This window comes from Clytia hemisphaerica, unplaced genomic scaffold (genome assembly GCF_902728285.1).
Source record: "Clytia hemisphaerica strain Z4C2 unplaced genomic scaffold, Clytia hemisphaerica genome assembly, whole genome shotgun sequence".
Classification (NCBI taxonomy): Eukaryota; Metazoa; Cnidaria; class Hydrozoa; order Leptothecata; family Clytiidae; genus Clytia; species Clytia hemisphaerica.
In genome coordinates, this window is record NW_027103551.1 from 138,276 (window position 1) to 156,850 (window position 18,575).

An 18,575-nucleotide genomic window follows, 5' to 3' on the forward strand; every position below is an offset into this window, starting at 1 on the left:
AGTATTTCAGATACTTTTGTGTTTTGATGTTATATGTTTTTATGGTTGGATTTTTTATGACAAAGAAACATGGTTGTTGCTGCAAAGCATATATTCTTGATATTTCCTTTGGATGTGAATGATCACTGCAAAGTCTTTTTAATGTAAGGGAAGATTTTTTCCTAATAAGACCTGTCTGTACTGTGTTGCTTGCTTCCAATTTTTAAAACCTTCCTTTTATTTTTATCAAAGGGTGTACAAAAACCTTCCTTTTCTGGGCGTCCTTTTGTGTATCTGGACCATTACATTGTAAAGCCCTCGGAAAAGCCCTCCAATCGATCTGGTATAATCTTCGCACCACAATGAAAATTAACACCAGGAGAGTTTGTAAAAGGAAGATTTGCATTCCAAACTATAACACTAACTACAGTGTTTGTTTACTTCCAGCTTATCTGATATTCCGATGGCGGATTGGCGGCCGCCCACGCTAAAGCTCTAAAGGGAGCGGGCCAATTTCCCATCGGAGAGGAATGATAGTCGGCCTTTGATGTGCCGCATCCTCAGTCGGGTTCAACAGCCCTTGTGCGTAAAGTGATAAATATTTTGGTTGGACCCGACAATCCCCGAAAACGAGGGCTGGGTTACCAGACCTCCCGCTGCAAAATTCTTGACGCGGTTTCGCAAAATTCCGTAATGTAAACCTTCCAGATGTTGAAAATTTTCCCGACCTTCAGAGCTTTAGCGTGTCGGATGAAAATTTCACCATCTGGGTGCCAGATAAACTTCCAGCGAGAGCGACCAATCTTGGCTTGTTTACGGTGTTTGTCAGGAAAGATGAAGTCTTGTAAGCGGTAAGTTTTTTAATATATTTTAGATCACATTTTTTATCCCAATCGAAATAAAGCTTTTCTCTAATTGGAATTCGTTTGGGAAAAAACACACAACAATTTGTGTGCCATAATATAGCATTTACTTCTCTGAAATAATAAAAAACTACCAGAGTTTGTTTGGCAATGGTTTGTTTCAATTTGAGTTAACTATTGAGGCAAGGTGAAGCGTGACGCTGCAGATCAAATCTGTGTTTTGACTGGACTCGCCAACCTTTATGATTATAAAGGTACAGTCTGTTTAATGCAACAATACTCTTTTTAATAAATTCAAAATCCCATGAGTGTGCTGTTATATTGCTTTCATTTTATATAAAATTGTATCTTTAAACTCTTTGATGTTCATTATTTGTTCGCGTAATTTAATTTCGTGAAAGAGCAATGCAAAACGATTTTGCAAAAAGGCCGAAAATTCGCGAAAACGTGTCAAGTATATTTTGTTCACATTTCGACCTTTTCGTGTACAAAAAAGGTGGTAAAAAAGGATGGAATTTTCAATTTTGTTTTAAGGGGACTGAATAAAATTAGTTTTAACGATTTTTAGTGGGAAATATTGTTTTCGGTGAGCAAAAAGTAACGAAAATTTGTTTATCCAAACATCATTTTTATACTTCTTAATACAATATATTTTCGCCAAACCGTAAAGGTTCATCAAGTATATGGCACCAATCACCATTAGAACCTGAATAGAACGCGAATGCCAAATTATCTTTACCCCTAGCACTCGTTTCCACTCGTTTTCATGTGTTTCCAGTTGTTTTTCATTGGTTTCCACCCGTTTCACCACTCGTTTCCTCTCGTTTCACCATTCGTTTCCTCTCGTTTCACCATTCGTTTCCACCCGTTTGCATTCGTTTCCACTAGTTTCCCACCCGTTTCGGGGTTTAGTATCTACGGTCTCTTTTCTGAGTCTGAGTTTCTGAGTTTCTGAGACTTAGTTTCTCATTTCTGACTGAGTTTTCATACCTGTCAATCATTTGTCCATCAATTTCGACCAGTCTAATTTTCGCACCGAGTGGGATTCGAACCACCACCAAAGAAAGACCTTCAGATTCGGAAGCCAGCGCTCTATCCACTGAGCCATCGCCGCACAGCGAATTCACGCAATTCATTTATCTGATATTCCGATGGCGTATTGGCGGCCGCCCACGCTAAAGCTCTAAAGGAGCGGACCAATATAATTTTCCCGACCTTCAGAGCTTTAGCGTGTCGGAAGAAAATTTCTACATCGAGTACCAGATAAGCAATTCATAACATATTATACCAAACTAGCAAAAGACGGGGGTAATGTTATTATAATATGGGTAAAAGTACCCCTTTTTTAAACCTGACTGAAATTCGAGCCGTTACTAGCAACCCTGCGGGGCCCAAGGCGCCGAGTATGCACCCGGCACAGTGACAAGCCGTTACTAGCAACCCTGACCCTACCTAACTGTTAGTTAATCAATTCCAAACAACAAAACCCCCGGAAAGGTGACTATCAGCGATCCGTGGATAAAAAAATAAAAAAATGAAAAATAAAAAAATGAAGGTAACTTTGGGTGATCCGATATAACTCTCTCCGGGATTTTCGCACGCTCTAAAAAGCCGTTTAGACAGGGTCACGAAAAAAAAATGTGACTAGCCAGTACCAACCGAACTTTTTATTTGATCACTGCGCAATAAAAGGTATGATCGTCAGATACAGGGCTATCCAGCGATAGAGTTAGTCGGGAATAATACGATATGGCAGACTTTGCTCAATTATAAAAAATTATCACGTGCATCACACATGGGAACATCGTCGATAAATAAAGAACAAAGAAGTACGCATCTGATCTTTATATGATCTTATATTTAAATTAGTATACCTTTAAAGTAAATAATAAGTTCAAGTTCAAATAATGTTTTAACTTTCTTTTTATTCAGGAAAAATGGATCAACCGAAGCAGAGATGATTCGTCAATATCACAATCATTACGGTGCTTTCACTAAACTCAAGATGTGTCTGAGAGCCTTAGACAGCGTAAGTTACATTGTTGTATGTATGAAACAATTATCTCATCTAGATCTATGTTGAAATCTAGATCAATTTTGTGCTTCCCATCAATTAGTGTGCGTTACTTGTTACCGTAACTTCGGCAGTTTATCCACAGACTTGAGCGACGGTCACTTTGTCTAGTTTCAAGCTTTAAAAAATCTACCGTACCACGGATCACAGTCATAACTTTAATTTTCATTCTTTATTTAGAGTGCCGCCACCAATGTTACCGATGTTACCGATTGTTACCATTATGAGCTGTTCAGGGAGAGCGTGTTGCTCGAGGATCGTGAAGAAGAAAATAAGGACGCACCTTTTTTATTTTAAAATTAACAATTTATAAAATAATATACGTTACGAAATACATACAACATTAAAAAAAGTGGCCAAAAATAAAAATGAGGCCATTGATCATTACAATCAAATTAATAGAATATAGACTGTAACTTCGTTGGTCTTTATTTTCTTTCTGGGCGTTGTTTTCATTCTCTCGCGCACATACACCACTGTTTCAGTGCCGCCCCGGTGGAGCTTTTTCCTTCAGTGTGGATGAAATTTTTTATCTAATCGTAGTGTCCCGATTGGGATAGAAAATATATATTCCAGCTCTAAGTTTACAGAGAGAATGGTTGCAGTGCAATCTTTCCACCACACCGAGGATAAAGTCATTCGGTTCTTTTAAAGTGGTTTAAAATTTCAGGTTATTTTTTCCACCGGACAGACGATTTTTGGCTAAGTTTTCCAGTGGAACGAGGGACTCCACCGGATCTCTGACACGAGGGTATTCTCCAGAGGGTTTCCAGCATATTCTCGCCCTCGCCAATGGATGTGTGTCATTATGATATTACGACGTTGGAAAATGTGGAAAATACACGTCTCACCTGGATATGATGATCGCAATTGTGTTCCCATAAAAATGAAAACTGAAATGAAAAAGAAGAAGAAGAAACAACGAGAGATGTTCCGTATTTGAAAATCGAAAGTTTGACCGTGTGGATAAACTCTTTCGCCACAGCCTTACGCCAGCATAAGAAGGAACAATTCTTACTTTCCAAATCAAAATATATAGACAATAAAGAATGATTACCTGGTATATCTTATTGAATTTGATTCATCTTCTAAATACTGATTCTAAACAAAAAGAATGATGTTAATTGATTGTAAAACCATTGCAAAATCTTAAATTTTCTAATTTTCCACCCCGTGCAAATGCACAGAGTTCCAAAAACCCAGTGTATTTGCACCGGGTTTTTGCGCTACTTTCGATTTCGACCCGTTGCAAATGCAACGTAGTGGACCCCGTGAAAATGCAAGAATTTCCGTGACTGTCATTTAATTTGTACTAGTAATAACATGGTTTAGAGTTTGTTTACATCAGGGCGATTACAAAAAAGCGGGGCTATTACGAATTTATCGCCCCGCTCGTCCTTCACAAATCTAAGCTAAATGTAATCAACCATATAATTAATCCAATTTATCACATTTATCACCAAGAATCTGATTTCTCTTCTAAAAAAAATCTGCTATGTATTTTGGTTTTAGAATTTGGATAATTCGCGCGTGCCGTAGTTACTTTTTAAATGATTAGCGCAGCGAACGCTATCGCATTTATATCGCGGAAATCATGCACCGGAAGCACCGGAACGTTCCGGTGCAGCTTGATTCGGAAAAATCTTGCACTGGAAGCACCGGAAGTGCACCGGAACGTTCCGGTGTTCCGGTGCACGAAAAAAACGGCACTTTTTGCACCGGAGGTTTCCGGAGCGCCGGGAGGGTCCTACTGGACTTTGAAAATGATACTAACTGATACTTTTGAACTTATACTTATAAACTGTACATATGGACCAGCATGAACTGATATTACTTCTTTCTATTGGCTTGATTTTGACTTTGTCAAACTGGAGGGATGAAGAATCATAAAAAGATATTTAATACATTCTTTTGATTTATAGATCATTAACATTCGATAGACAGTCTAAGCTTAAACTCCTATATCAGGATTAGAAACTAGGCTAGTCTTACTTCTTTTATCTTTCCCTTTAGAACAATTTACAATACTGACAAGTTGGCACAACACAGTGACAAGTAATTCCTGAGGGAAGTTTATATCTAAATCTGCAACAAAAACGAAAGTGGTCTCTTCTACTGATTGCTTCCCGGCGCTCCTTCGCAGATGTTTATCAAATTTCCACCAATGAGGTTGCCGCATTTCAAACGGCCCTTCTTTTTGGCACCCGTGGCCTCTCAGTGCCTTGCATGACAAGCGGCTGTAAAATCCATTGAGTTTCAAGCCGAAGGCTAGAGGTCAATCTCTTTGGTAGGATTTGAAGCCAACAAATCCTACCAAAGTTGCGCGGCCTTGAGCGACCCGCCTGGTTTTTACACAAATGACGGATTGAAACTAAAATTTACCGCTTAATTTCGAAAAATATATCACTCGAAGACAAAGGAATTGCTAGATTCAATCCGTCATCAAAAATACGGCGCATATTTTAAGGCTTCAATTTTTCTTGCCTGAGAAAGGTTAGAGATTGACCTCTAGCCCTTCGGGCTTGAAACTCAATGGTAAAATCCCACCCTTCATATATTTGTTTCAATTCGTGATCCTATAAGCAAGTTTAGGTTTGTTCTCATCTTCAATTTACTGAAGAAAGCGAGAATTTGATGCGAGAGTTAGATTTTCAACAAAGTGCCGTAAGAAATCATTGAATAAAAGAAGAACTTAAAATCTTAAATATTTTTATTTTGAAGAATTGGTGCAAAAAAGTGAAACAATTGAAATGGGGGATTTGGAAAATTTTCTATGTTTGGTTTATTGCACAAACCCCTGTAACTATGGGCGAGCACACCGTTGCTAAGATGTTGGCTTGAAATCGAAAATGAAACCACTGAAAACGAAAGTTAATTGGCCCGTTACTCGAAATCCCAAAATCTTGATATACGAGTTTAAGTGTATACTGATATCAAACTCAGTGGTATCAACTCATTGGAGGATCTTTATTCAGAGAGTAACAAAATATACGGCTGTACAGGCACCAGTATAACCTTTTTTTTACTAATGTTTATAATGACAGAGAGTCTGGCAGTCTGGCGGAGAATGGGAGAATGAGGGAAAGGTGTGTTCTCATTATTTTATTCTGTCATTTTGGAGGAGAAAAAAACCTATTTTCACCACACAATAGATCTCTTCAATTTGAGCTGAGCAGTACTTTTAAAAACAATTTTACAATTTTTGTAGATCACAAAAAGTGAAGAAAAATGGGGAATTTCCACTAAAAAAAAGGTATTTTCATACTTTACCTACCACAAATTGTGGCACAGAAACATCACAACACCTGAACATACCGTAACTTGGTCTAATGTCGACATCCCTCCTCTAAATTCGACACCCTTTTCTAGAGCTGAAAAATTAAGAAAAGGTCGAAGTTATTTTATTTGCTTAGTGGTAAGGGAGGATAAATCTTTTTTCAATCACCAATTCCGACTTTTAAATTATTCCTATCTCTAAAGAAGGGTGTCGAGATTAGAAGACGGATGTCGAGATTAGACCAACTTACGGTAGTATCATGCAGGGCCAGGGGAAACAAAAAAAAAACAACCTAAAATCATACGATCCACAGGCACAGAACAAAACAAACCCAGAGCAACTTTCCTGCAAACTGATTCAAACTGAAATTGTTCTATTTTCTACCAGACTGCCAGATTCAATGTTCATATTTTCAGTTGAGCTTTATCTTAGTAGATGAAGTAGGCTACTTCATCGAGGTCCGTCAGTCAAGGAAGATCTTTCCATTTTGAGAACGCCTCTAGATTTCGAGGCGGACCTCAATAGAGTTCTAGTGCCCAGCTGTTAAGCTGAACCTGGGGTCCTAAATTGAACCAATAACATTGAAGAATCGAAGCGGCGAAAATTTTACTTGCTTCACATTTCTGAAAGAATGACATGGTCACACGGTAGTGATCATCGAATCCTCGAATAAAATATGTGCATTTAATTATCCCGTTTGACCAGGGAGCAAACTTTTTTTTAAACAAAGCTTCACTACAAGTCTACAAGCAGTCAGCAAGTGTTTTTCTCAGGTTTTGTGCAGGATTTATTGTGAGGTAAATGAAAAAGAAAATTTTTTCAATTCAAATAGGTTTTTCGTAATCTCCTCCTAAACTGGTATCAATAGCCACTTTCTAGGCCCTTTTTCAAAAAATTTCACTTTCCAGGGGGGGGCGTACGAGGTTTTGAATTACCGCCATCCCGGCCATTTTTTTGAAAATCACCGTTATCCCGTCCAAATTTTTCGAAAATACCGGTCCCGCTGTTTTTCCGATAAAATTCTAAGGACTGGAAGTCAAAAATTCGGCAAAATGGAATAGAATCAGGGGGGTCATGCAGTTATTATATAAACACTATGACAATTACTACCGTGGTGGTATATAAACCAAAATTTGGGAAAACAGTTACTCCACCGGTGGACTAACTGCAACATGGGTGGTGCCTAAGCCCAAAATTGTCGATTTTGGTAGGATATGGTGTATTAAGTGAGCACATTTTTCAATTTTTCACTTAGATTTTAGTTTTTTCAAAAGTCAAAAAAAAATCACAAAATTTTTTCTCTAATCAAGGCATGAAAGATATTTTAACAAACTTGGAAAATGATCGAGATATTTAACTCTTGAACGGTCGTTAATAAGACGTACCCAGTAAAATGGTATCAAAAATGAGGAATTCAGTGAAAAAATTGCCAAATTTGGCATTTTTGGGGGTGGTATACACCAATTTTTAGGGTAAAATCAGTTAGTACACTATGGAATAAGTGCAAGGGTGGTGGTGTCTGTAGAAAATGTCCAAAATTGCAGTTACTCCACATAGTGTCAAGGAGTAACTGCAAGACCCCCCCCCTGATAGAATGTGTATGAGGTCGATCACTATTTTTGTATTTTGTTTCGATTGGAAAATTTCAGCCTAATCAGACAATTTTAGAAGTTTCTAGTCTGCCCCAAAGTTTAGCCTCGTAAAATTCGAATCTTTGTCTGGTTTATCCTAGGCTACGGTCATATCTCCTGCGCTCCGGACGTAAAACTTCTTCTCTTCGAAGAGAAGCTCAAGTGGAACAAAGGAGATATGACGTCCGCGAACAAAACATTTTCATAGGAACCGGGCTTTATAAAACCCCGTGCACATCTGCATTAACGTTTCAAATAAGTTTTTTTATGAAATGTAAGTAAGATCCTTATTTTTTGGGTGTCTTTCGCGTTTTTTCACCTTTGCTGACTCCTGTGACAAGCTTTTTTATAGTCCGAAAATTTCATATACACCGTCTACGTATGGCTTTTACCGAAATACCGTTATTTTTTATGAGAATTACCTCATCCCGGACGAAAAATCAGGTGCTTTACCGTCACCGTGGCTCTTGCAAAATACCGTTTCCCGAACATTTTTTATCGTTTTTACCGCTTCCCGGCCCTAAATTAGGCCTTATCCCGAATACCGCAAGATCGTACGCCCCCCACTTTCCAGGGGTGTCGAATCCTAATTTCCAGGGGATAGTTTATTGTCCAAAATTTCCAGGGGGCGGGGTTAGTGAAAAAAGTTCGTCAATAACCATGTACAATTTTTTTTTGGAATAACCCAATGAGGAGATGGTGTAGAGTAGAATGTAAATAAAAATAGAAATAGAAATAGGGTCAGGGTTGGACTCCAGAGCCGAAGGCCCTCTTAGGGGCACTCGTATCGTACCCTATGGGTAAACATAGGACATAGGGCTAGGTGGGTACCGTAAACGTAGCTTGGTCTAATATGTCGATATGTCGACATCCCTTGAGCCTCGTCTTAATTCGACCTAATTCAACACCCTTTTCTAGTGCTAAAAATAATAGAAAGGCCGAAACACCCGACGCAAAAAAATTCTCATTTTACACCAGACTTTCGCGTGTCTGGTGTTCGTTAAGTCCGGTGCGTCGGCAGGGTCCTATTCCAACTTTCATATTATTCCTATCTCTAAAGAAGGGTGTCGAAATTAGAAGACGGATGTCGACATTAGACCAACTTACGGTAGCATCCCTTAATCCATTCTCAGTCAGGGAAATCAAATTTGGTTACAAAATCAAATAGCCTAACAATTGTGTATGTGCCTGCCGCACGGACACTGGTATAGCAAGATCAATATAGATAGAAATTAAGGGCTTAAAGTATCTACTCTCAGGCTATTGTGCAGATTCATTACATAATATTTTCACCGCTGAAGTCAAAATGATATCGCACCAAGCAAAAAATCTATTAGACCAGCTCACAGAATAATAATGGCAAAGGGTTTATCATATCTATTAGTGGGACGGTAAGGGCTAAAGAGAGTTACCTTATTGGAACTAATTTTCGCGGGTTTTAAATTTGATCCCGCGAAAAATTTTGAGAGTTGAAAACCGTGAAAATTAATTCCCGTGAAATACAATTTTTTCCAATTTTATCGAAAAATTTGAAAAATCCCTAGGAAAATGAAAGAAATTTGTCCAAAAAAGGGCAAAACCGCGAAAATTAAAACCCGCAAAAATTCCAGAATAGAAAAAAACGCAAAAATTAAAACCCACGAAATACAATTTTTCGGATATTTTTTTCGACCGCGAAAATTAGTTCCCTCGAAAATTAGTTCCAATAAGGTATGGCATATCCGAAGTAAAAGTGAAGCAGATCCACTCACTTTCAAAATTTCAAATATAGCTGAAAAAAATGCCTTGTGATGTAGATCAATATGATAGCTATTAGGAAAATTAATTTTGATGCTATAAGAAGTTATATCTCGAAAACCTGTATATATTATGATATGACGTCATGATCATTACCGAACTCGAACCCAATCCCTTTGTTCACTTTTTTTATTCTAATAGCGCTCATGAAAGGCACTGGCTGGGAAACAGGGATTCACCCTTTGTTTATGAGATCTTTTTGCGTTTTGTGTTTTGTGTTTTGTTTTGCATCATATAGATTATTTTCTTGTGTATAACAATATAAGAATCGCCATGACAAAATTTGATGAAGAAGAAAATGAAGACTTTTGTGAAGAAGAGTATTTCAACTTTGAAGAGCTTATTTTCGGCGAAGAGAAAACATTTTGAAAAAATTCCCTTAACATTTTGAAAAAATGTTTGTGGTAGATGGTGTATCTTTCAGCGAACTAAAATTATTTTTTTGGAAATTTTTTCAAAAACCTTATTTGCTTCAAAATCTTGAAAATAGTGCTTTTTTCCCAATTTTTCATAGAAAAACAGCCATAACTTTTGATGCATTAATTTAGAAAAATTTTCTGAAAAATTTAAAACAGTTCAATTCTTTGCGGACAGCTTGAAAAAAATCCGAAACAAAAAGGTTAATTACCCATTAAAACTTAGCACTTTTTATAAAAATAGGTGATGCAACATATTATTAACGTCTTTTTAAAGTTCATAATGTCATTTTTGCAATTGAATTCTTTTAATTACTCTTAAGGGATTTGATTAAAAAGCAATTTATAAAGACAATTCTTTGTTAAAAGTGTTAAAGAACCTAAAATATAACTTTTATGTTCAAATACTAAAGTCATTTTTCCAACTATGGTCAGAGCCTTTAAGTGGCTCCGGATAGGATATTAAATTAATTACTTCTCTAACAGCTATCACATTGATCTACGTCATCTGCCATATTTGACATTCTGAATGTGAGAGGAACTGTTTCACTTTGCCTTTTATCATGCCTTAACTCACTTGAAGGACACCTTTAAATTCACCAATATGTCTGTTAATAAGCACCTATTTGTGAATATAGAGATTCTGCTGCGTCCTGTTTGTGTAAGCGGGTGGAATTCAGATTGATAATTGCTTCACTTTGTGTAAACTAAGGATGCTTACATTTTATGCTTAACCAAGGTAAGGTGAAACTCTAAATATTTAGAAACTAATCAGAAAATTCGGGAAAGAAAATCTGGAGGATTATATCGTTTTGCCTAAGGAATTAAACAGCTTGATTAAACTAAGAAATTTGGGTAAAGCTCAATTAAGTCAATTCATGTTTTGATGTGTTTTTTTTCTAAATCATTCTCAGGCTCAGAGAGTGTTTGAACAGCTCTATTGCTAATCTAGTGAGTTATGGGTCATAGTTTAAGAGCCATTTTTTTTAAGAGTCTTCAGGGTGTGATACCTCATCCTCTTGGATTTTGATGAAATTTTGACCAAATGATCCATCACACAAGAAAATAAGACCCTGAAAATTTCACCTTGATATCTCAAGTAGTTTTGAAGATACAGCGTCTCAAAGATAGGCTACTAAGCGGAAATTGACCCCTAAAAATCATGAACTCTGGTGTGGAGCAGATTTTGAAAGCCAATGAATTTTTATTCAAGTACATTAGAAAGCTGATTTACAGTGGATTTCAAGAACTTTTTGTAGGGAATCAGAAAAAATCAAATTGAGTCTCCAAAATTTTCCCCAAAAATCTCTAGCACCTCCTGTAGAGGGCTTCAAACTTTGTGTAATCTGGGTTTGGAAGCACTTTTAGCTGTCCGCTGATGGTCCTTGAGACTTTTTTGAAGCAAACTTTTGACCTGGAGTGGTTTACTGGTGGGTTTTGGCCACAAAAATAACATTTTCAGGATTTTTATTTTTGCGTAACCGTCAAAAATGGCCGAAAAAATTGCTATTTTGGCTGATCTGGAGTAAAATTCAAGATGGCGTATCTTTTTGAGCCCCCTACAATTTTTTTTGAAACTTTCAGTAATGCTTCCTTAGTAGGTCTAGTTTATAACCTCAAAAAATCTCAGTGGGGGCTTGAAGTCTCTTAAAGATATGATCAATTGAAAATTTGCTTAACTTCGTTGTTTTTTCCCTCCTAAAATGCTAAATCAGGCCCACTTAAGGGCTCTAAAGGTAAATTTTTGTCAAAATATTGGTTGATCTTTTCTAGCCAACTAATCATTGGCATTAAGGGAACAACTGTAAAAAAATTCAGGTCATTTCCATTAACAAATGACATTTTATGACTGTTTCTTTATTTTTAAGTTTAGAATATGTAAAAAAATGGGACTGACATCTGGCCTTTCCTACCATTCCAGGGCCTATATTTTCAGGAAAAGCCTCAACCTCTTTCACAGTTTGGTAAATATTATTCCTAAATATAAGCAGGTTACTTCAACTAAATGGGTTTAACAGTACTTAATTCCTATTCAAAAACTTTTTAGACTCATTCAGAAATCCTACTTTGACAATAATTTGCGCTTTACCGCAAAATTTCTAAGTCCAAGTGTCGTGATTAACTTTAGACTGTCCAATATCTCTATATTTGTGTACACTGACAGCCTTACTTGTTGATTCTTAAATAACTAAGCAACATTACTAGGGTGATATTTTATGAGATACTGCAAACAATGATGTTTAAATCTTCTGGACAAGAAATATTGGACAGTCTAAAGTTAATCACGACACTTGGACTTAGAAATTTTGCGGTAAAGCGCAAATTATTGTCAAAGTAGGATTTCTGAATGAGTCTAAAAAGTTTTTGAATAGGAATTAAGTACTGTTAAACCCATTTAGTTGAAGTAACCTGCTTATATTTAAGAATAATATTCACCAAACTGTGAAAGGTTGAGGCTTTTCCTGAAAATATAGGCCCTGGAATGGTAGGAAAGGCCAGATGTCAGTCTCATTTTTTTACATATTCTATACTTAAAAATAAAGAAACAGTCATAAAATGTCATCTGTTAATGGAAATGACCTGAATTTTTTTACAGTTGTTCCCTTAATGCCAATGATTAGTTGGCTGGAGAAGATCAACCAATATTTTGACAAAAATTTACCTTTAGAGCCCTTAAGTGGGCCTGATTTAGCATTTTAGGAGGGAAAAAACAACGAAGTTAAGCAAATTTTCAATTGATCATATCTTTAAGAGACTTCAAGCCCCCACTGAGATTTTTTGAGGTTATAAACTAGACCTACTAAGGAAGCATTACTGAAAGTTTCAAAAAAATTTGTAGGGGGTTCAAAAAGATACGCTATCTTGAATTTTGCTCCAGATCTGCCAAAATAGCAATTTTTTCGGCCATTTTTGACGGTTACGCAAAAATAGAAATCCTGAAAATGTTATTTTTGTGGCCAAAACCCACCAGTAAACCACTCCAGGTCAAAAGTTTGCTTCAAAAAAGTCTCCAAGGACCATCAGCAGACAGCTAAAAGTGCTTCTAAACCCAGATTACACAAAGTTTGAAGCCCTCTACAGGAGATACTAAAGATTTTCGGGGAAAATTTTGGAGACTCAATTTGATTTTTTCTGATTCCCTACAAAAAGTTCTTGAAAACCACTGTAAATCAGCTTTCTAATGTACTTGAATAAAAATTCATTGGCTTTCAAAATCTGCTCCCCACCAGAGTTCATGATTTTTAGGGGTCAATTTTCGCTTAGTAGCCTATCTTTGAGACGCTGTATCTTCAAAACTACTTGAGATATCAAGGTGAAATTTTCATGGTCTTATTTTCTTGTGTGATGGATCATTTGGTCAAAATTTCATCAAAATCTAAGAGGGTGAGGTATCACACTTTCTTTATTCTGAAGATTTTTAAAAAAAATGGCTCTTAAGCTGTTGTTTGGAGCAAGTGAGATCTGGAACTGCTTGAGCTACAAGAATGAGAAAAAAATTACATGATAGATTTCTTTTATAAGAATATAATGAGGTAGTTTGGAAAGTTCAAAGATAAGTTGAAAGTTGAGACACAAGGAAGAAGGATGATTCATTTATCCCTTTGTCATTCTGAGAAAACATTAATATGCATTACGTATTTTGATTAACTTTTTTGATAAGCTTAGTAAGCAAATAAAATTGTCCGATTTTCATCAATTGGATGACTCTTTATTTTGCTTACTAAACATAAAATATAAATGCAGTTTACTATATAAGAGTTTGTACTTTCTGAATTGAACATATTTATTTCGTTATTCGAAATGTATGATTTATGAGAACATAGCTCGTTCTATTTGCTTCATAATGTAGTTAGGATTATGGAAGATTATGGATGCTTATTCTTAATTGCATTTAGATTTAGAGAGCCTTATCAAATGAGATGTTTCTTATTCTCAGTTTTGAAATTATTCTAGGTTGCTTTTTTGCATTTCATTTATTTCAAAGATTTTGTTGTTGTTTGGGTTCAGTGTATTTAATAGGATATTGCAAAAACACACCTCTCGCGGTTTTTTGTCTTTCCCAAACTCAAAATTTCCCCATTCAAGGTTTTAATCTGTTAATTGTAATTAGAATTACTTCTAGACTAGAGACGAGGTTACATTTCTGGAAAAAATGAAAATACTCAAGAGGTAGTCTAAAAGGTATATAGTTCATTTAATAAAAATATCCTTTATTTCCTTTACTACTTCGCTTTATACTAAGAAGCTTTAGACTAGCTATAGATTTTGTTTTATCTAAGACACGTTACTTTACATTCTCGCTGGAGGTCACTGATGAGATCAAAGGAATTTCATTGGCATTTTGCTAATACTGTTCTACGAAACTCTTTGTTTATAAGTTAATTAAATTATTTAATGGTTTCATTTATACTGAGTCAAGAAGTTTGTAAAATGTGATCTGTGGAGGAGATCCTATTTATTGAAACATAAATGGAAAGTACACTCCTCCATAATGCTCATTTTCTAAATTGCTCACTCTCAGACAAATTAATCGTCTCAGTATAAATAGAACTAATAATGCTAATAAGTAATTTTGCTGACGATAATACTCTTTTCTTGCGATCCTTCATTTTTTGTCGTTAAGTACACATTGCAAGCTGATGTTTTCAGGGCTTTGGAGTGGTTTCAAGCAAACTCCCTCATGGCCAATCCAGAAAAGTTTCCGATGATCTTCCTAGGCACAGATCAGACCGAAGTAGATTTTTTCAATTTTGAGGGAAACCTTGTTTATCCTTCAAAGTCTGTTAAATTATTAGGAGTTGAAATTGATTATAAATTAACATTTAAAAATCATATTTTCAATATTTGTACAATAGTAAATAACAAAACGAATGCATTCATGAAGATTAGAAGTTATCTTAATATTGACAATGCCCTAAAGGTCGCACCAGCTTAAACGTGGCCATCATGTTACCATTCATCAGAGGAACCTTCAAAATCCCATGCGTGAGGTCTCCAAATCTCTAAAAACAAAGCCAAATCCAAGTTTCATGTGGTAGTTTTTCAAGATCTTAGATATTCCTTATAAATTACAAAGATGTCCTCTTCTAGAACTTCCTGATGTTCATGGTAAAATTTATGGCACCTGCCACGCTCGGTTTTCGCTCAATGATATCATGGAATGACCTGCCAGTTGATATTAGATTAGCAGACTCTCTTGAAGAAATTACTTGAGAATTTCACAAAAGAAAATGAAATTCCATGCAACTGCAGGTTATGCCGTGATTAAAAATCTATTAGGGATTGTTTAAAACCAACGTGAAATGAAGAAACAAAAAGAAATAATTAACATTTCTCATATCTTATATTTTTAGATTTTTATAAAAATTCAAGAAGAGAAAGATGAGCATATTTTTACGAAACAAATTGCGTACCTTTGTGGGTGCCACTTCTGGTCTCTTCGCTTACGGTATGTACCGCCCTGATTGCGACCGCCTCGTCAAACAACCATTGGAAACAAACGCCAAATCTGATCACCACGCTTACACGTTACGTAACCGCGTCTGGACGGAACAAGAGTTGATAGAGAAATATAAAACATGTAAAAATCACGTAGAGCCGTCAAAAACATCAGATTACGTCATGTACGGGACGCTCCGTTTCGCGTACAATGCATTTAACGCCGTTACTTTTTTTGATAAGGACGATCCAACTCCTGAGTCTATGAGAACAAGGCTTATTCTGCTGGAGTCAATAGCAGGCGTACCGCCCTTCATAATGGCTGGTTACCGCCATTTTCGTTCCTTACGAAATCTCTCTTACGACGGGGGTCGTATATATACTCACCTTGAAGAAGCTGAGAATGAGAGAATGCATTTAGTGACCTGTATGCAGATCTTCGAAGCAGGTGCACTTATGAAAGGCTCCGTGTTTTTAGCTCAAATGGTTGCGACACCTATATGCTGGTTTTTATGTCTTCTGAAGCCACAATGGCTGAATCGAGGTGTTGGCTACTTGGAAGAGCTGGCGTGTGAAACTTATTCGTTAGTATTGACACATTGCCATAATCCAGAGAAGAAACTGTATAAAGCATGGCATGATAAACCAGCACCCCCGGTTTCTATAGATTACTGGATGTTACCGAAAGATTCTACTTGGCCTGATGTTTTGAGATATATTTATGCTGACGAGACACACCATCGGGATATCAATCATACATTTGCTGATCTAAGTGTGACGGATTCGAACCCACTTTTACGTGAACATAAAGAGAATTATGAGAGGAGTTTAAGTATTGAATCGAATAAGGAAGTATCTCACTGTCCAAACGAAGAAAAATAAACAAAAAAGGATGCGAGGGCAAGATATCTTTAAATTTACACCGTTAACAATGTACATATACATGCGCATATCAAATCGTACCTTATCGGGGGAAAAAATGTCGCGGGAAAGTGACGAAAATGCCTCTAGGTGCAGCTAGGTGACGAAATTTTTCCCCGACGAAAAAAAACCCGACTAAATAAAACTCCGACATTTTTTTCCCAGATAAGGTATATCATTACTAAATTTATTTATGCTTGATTATGGTTGGTTGATAGACTATTTTAATCCTTTACATTCCAATAAATGAAAAAATCGAATGTAATCTCCTTAAATCGAATGATTACCGATTCCGAAGTTTATGTATTATAAGTTTATGTATTATATAAAATTGATGTATTATAAATTTATGTATTATAATTTTTAGCTATTTTCATTCTATACACGAAAAAGCACAAAATACTTTTTGCCTACAAATCATGAAATACATACCTTAAATTTATTATTTTGGACTTTTTTTGTAATTGATTATATTTTTAGGATATTTACTACTTAGCATTTGAATGTTGTGTCTAATTATTTATTTCCACGCACCAATATTACCTTATTGGTACTAGTTTTAGCGGGAACTAATTTTAGCGGTCGAAAAAAAATATCCGAAAAGTTGCATTTCGCGGGTTTTAATTTTCGCGGTTTTTTCATTCTGGAATTTTCGCGGGTTTTAATTTTCACGATTTTGCCCTATTTTGGACAATTTTTTTTCATTTTCCTATGGATTTTTCAAATTTTTCGATAAAATTGGAAAAAATTGTGTTTCGTGGGAATTAATTTTCGCGGTTTTTAACTCTCAAAATTTTTCGCGGGTTCAAATTTTGACGAAAAACCGCGAAAAACGCTAAAATTAATTCCCGCGAAAATTAGTTCCAATAAGGTAATCAAACCTTTTAGGTTTTTTTCTAGAAATGGGTAGTGCCTGGAAAATTTGTCGAAGGGGAGAAAGTGACCAACCGGATGTGTGACACAGGTGTGTAGCAAGATATCACTGCATATCACATTATTTCTGCGCTGTAACAGGCTCATTAAACAACTTTCTTTTTAATTTATATATGCAAAATATATATAATTTTTTTTTTTAATATTTATTTAAATAAAGATTTTTAAATAGATTTTGAAATCCCCGGTAGAATATAAGTATTCTTCTTCATTTGTCGAAATTTTTCGAAATTGTACACGCTTTTTTTTTATAAAAATGAATATTCTTAACTTTTTTGGGAAGATCATCCTAAAATATTCTTACAGCATTCTTAGGTTAGGATCCTAATTCAGACTAGATTTAACATTTAGTACATTACGTCTCAAGCATAAAATGGCATTTTTGTGAAGGAGTGAGCCTTACTTGGGGGTAATTGGCAATTTATAATTGAAAATGCTCTAAAAATGGCATTCTTAGCTTGAGTAGCCAAATTCCATGAAGGTGATATTCTTAGCTTTTTGGCCATTTTCATCATGGACATTCTTATAAAGTGTATTCTTATAAAAAAAAAGCCTGTATTTTTTCCCAAAGGTTATAGTGCTCTGAATTTTCTTTTAACAGTTCATAATCTGTTGGTATTGAAGCATTGGTTAAAAAATGACAAGCAAAAAGAAAGAATAAGCGCAGATTAGTTTGCAGTTAAAGCGAAAATCTTATTCAATTCTGTAATTCGATTGGTTCTTTTTTTAGTTGCAAGTAATTTTGATTGGCTCTTTTTTTAGTTTTAGATTCATTATGATTATTTATAAAAATATTTCATATTATGATTGAGATAATACAAATAACATATTTCATTTTAACCTAGCCTTCTTTTCACCATTTCTAAATCATTTCCTCCCAATTTGAGTAATACCAAATGACCTATTAGATATTTTATAGTGATCGGCTACGCATATATTTTGTTACTCGAATACTAGTTTTTTTTTAAATATACATATGTCCGAAAAATATTTGGTACCTAATAGCTGGGGGTTTGGAATAAGCGGGGGGTTTGGAAAAAATCTGAAAACTTAATAAGCGGGGGAATTGGAATAAAAATATCCTGGGTGGAAAATTTTCGAAAAGGAGGCTAATACAGCAGAATTAGGGCAAAAGAGGGAACTTTCAAAAAGATCAATAAGCGGCGGGGGGGGGTTGGAATAAGAATGTCCTGGGTGGAAAATTTATTTTCGAAAAATTAATTAGCGCGCCCCCCCCCCGGCTAT

The 18,575-nt window shown here is 35.7% G+C and overlaps 1 protein-coding gene across 1 annotated transcript; it reads left to right on the plus strand.

Moving 5' to 3' along the window:
- Positions 1 to 15,356: 15,356 nt before the first annotated feature.
- LOC136800133 (uncharacterized) lies at positions 15,357 to 18,170 on the plus strand. The gene has a single exon (XM_067056743.1). It carries the CDS (start codon positions 15,420 to 15,422, stop codon positions 16,356 to 16,358), a length of 939 nt encoding a protein of 312 aa, XP_066912844.1. The 5' UTR covers positions 15,357 to 15,419; the 3' UTR covers positions 16,359 to 18,170.
- Positions 18,171 to 18,575: the final 405 nt, after the last annotated feature.

Excerpts from the sequence above, each read along its gene's own strand:
- LOC136800133 (XM_067056743.1), top strand. The coding sequence starts at position 15,420 with ATGAGCATATTTTTACGAAACAAATTGCGTACCTTTGTGGGTGCCACT.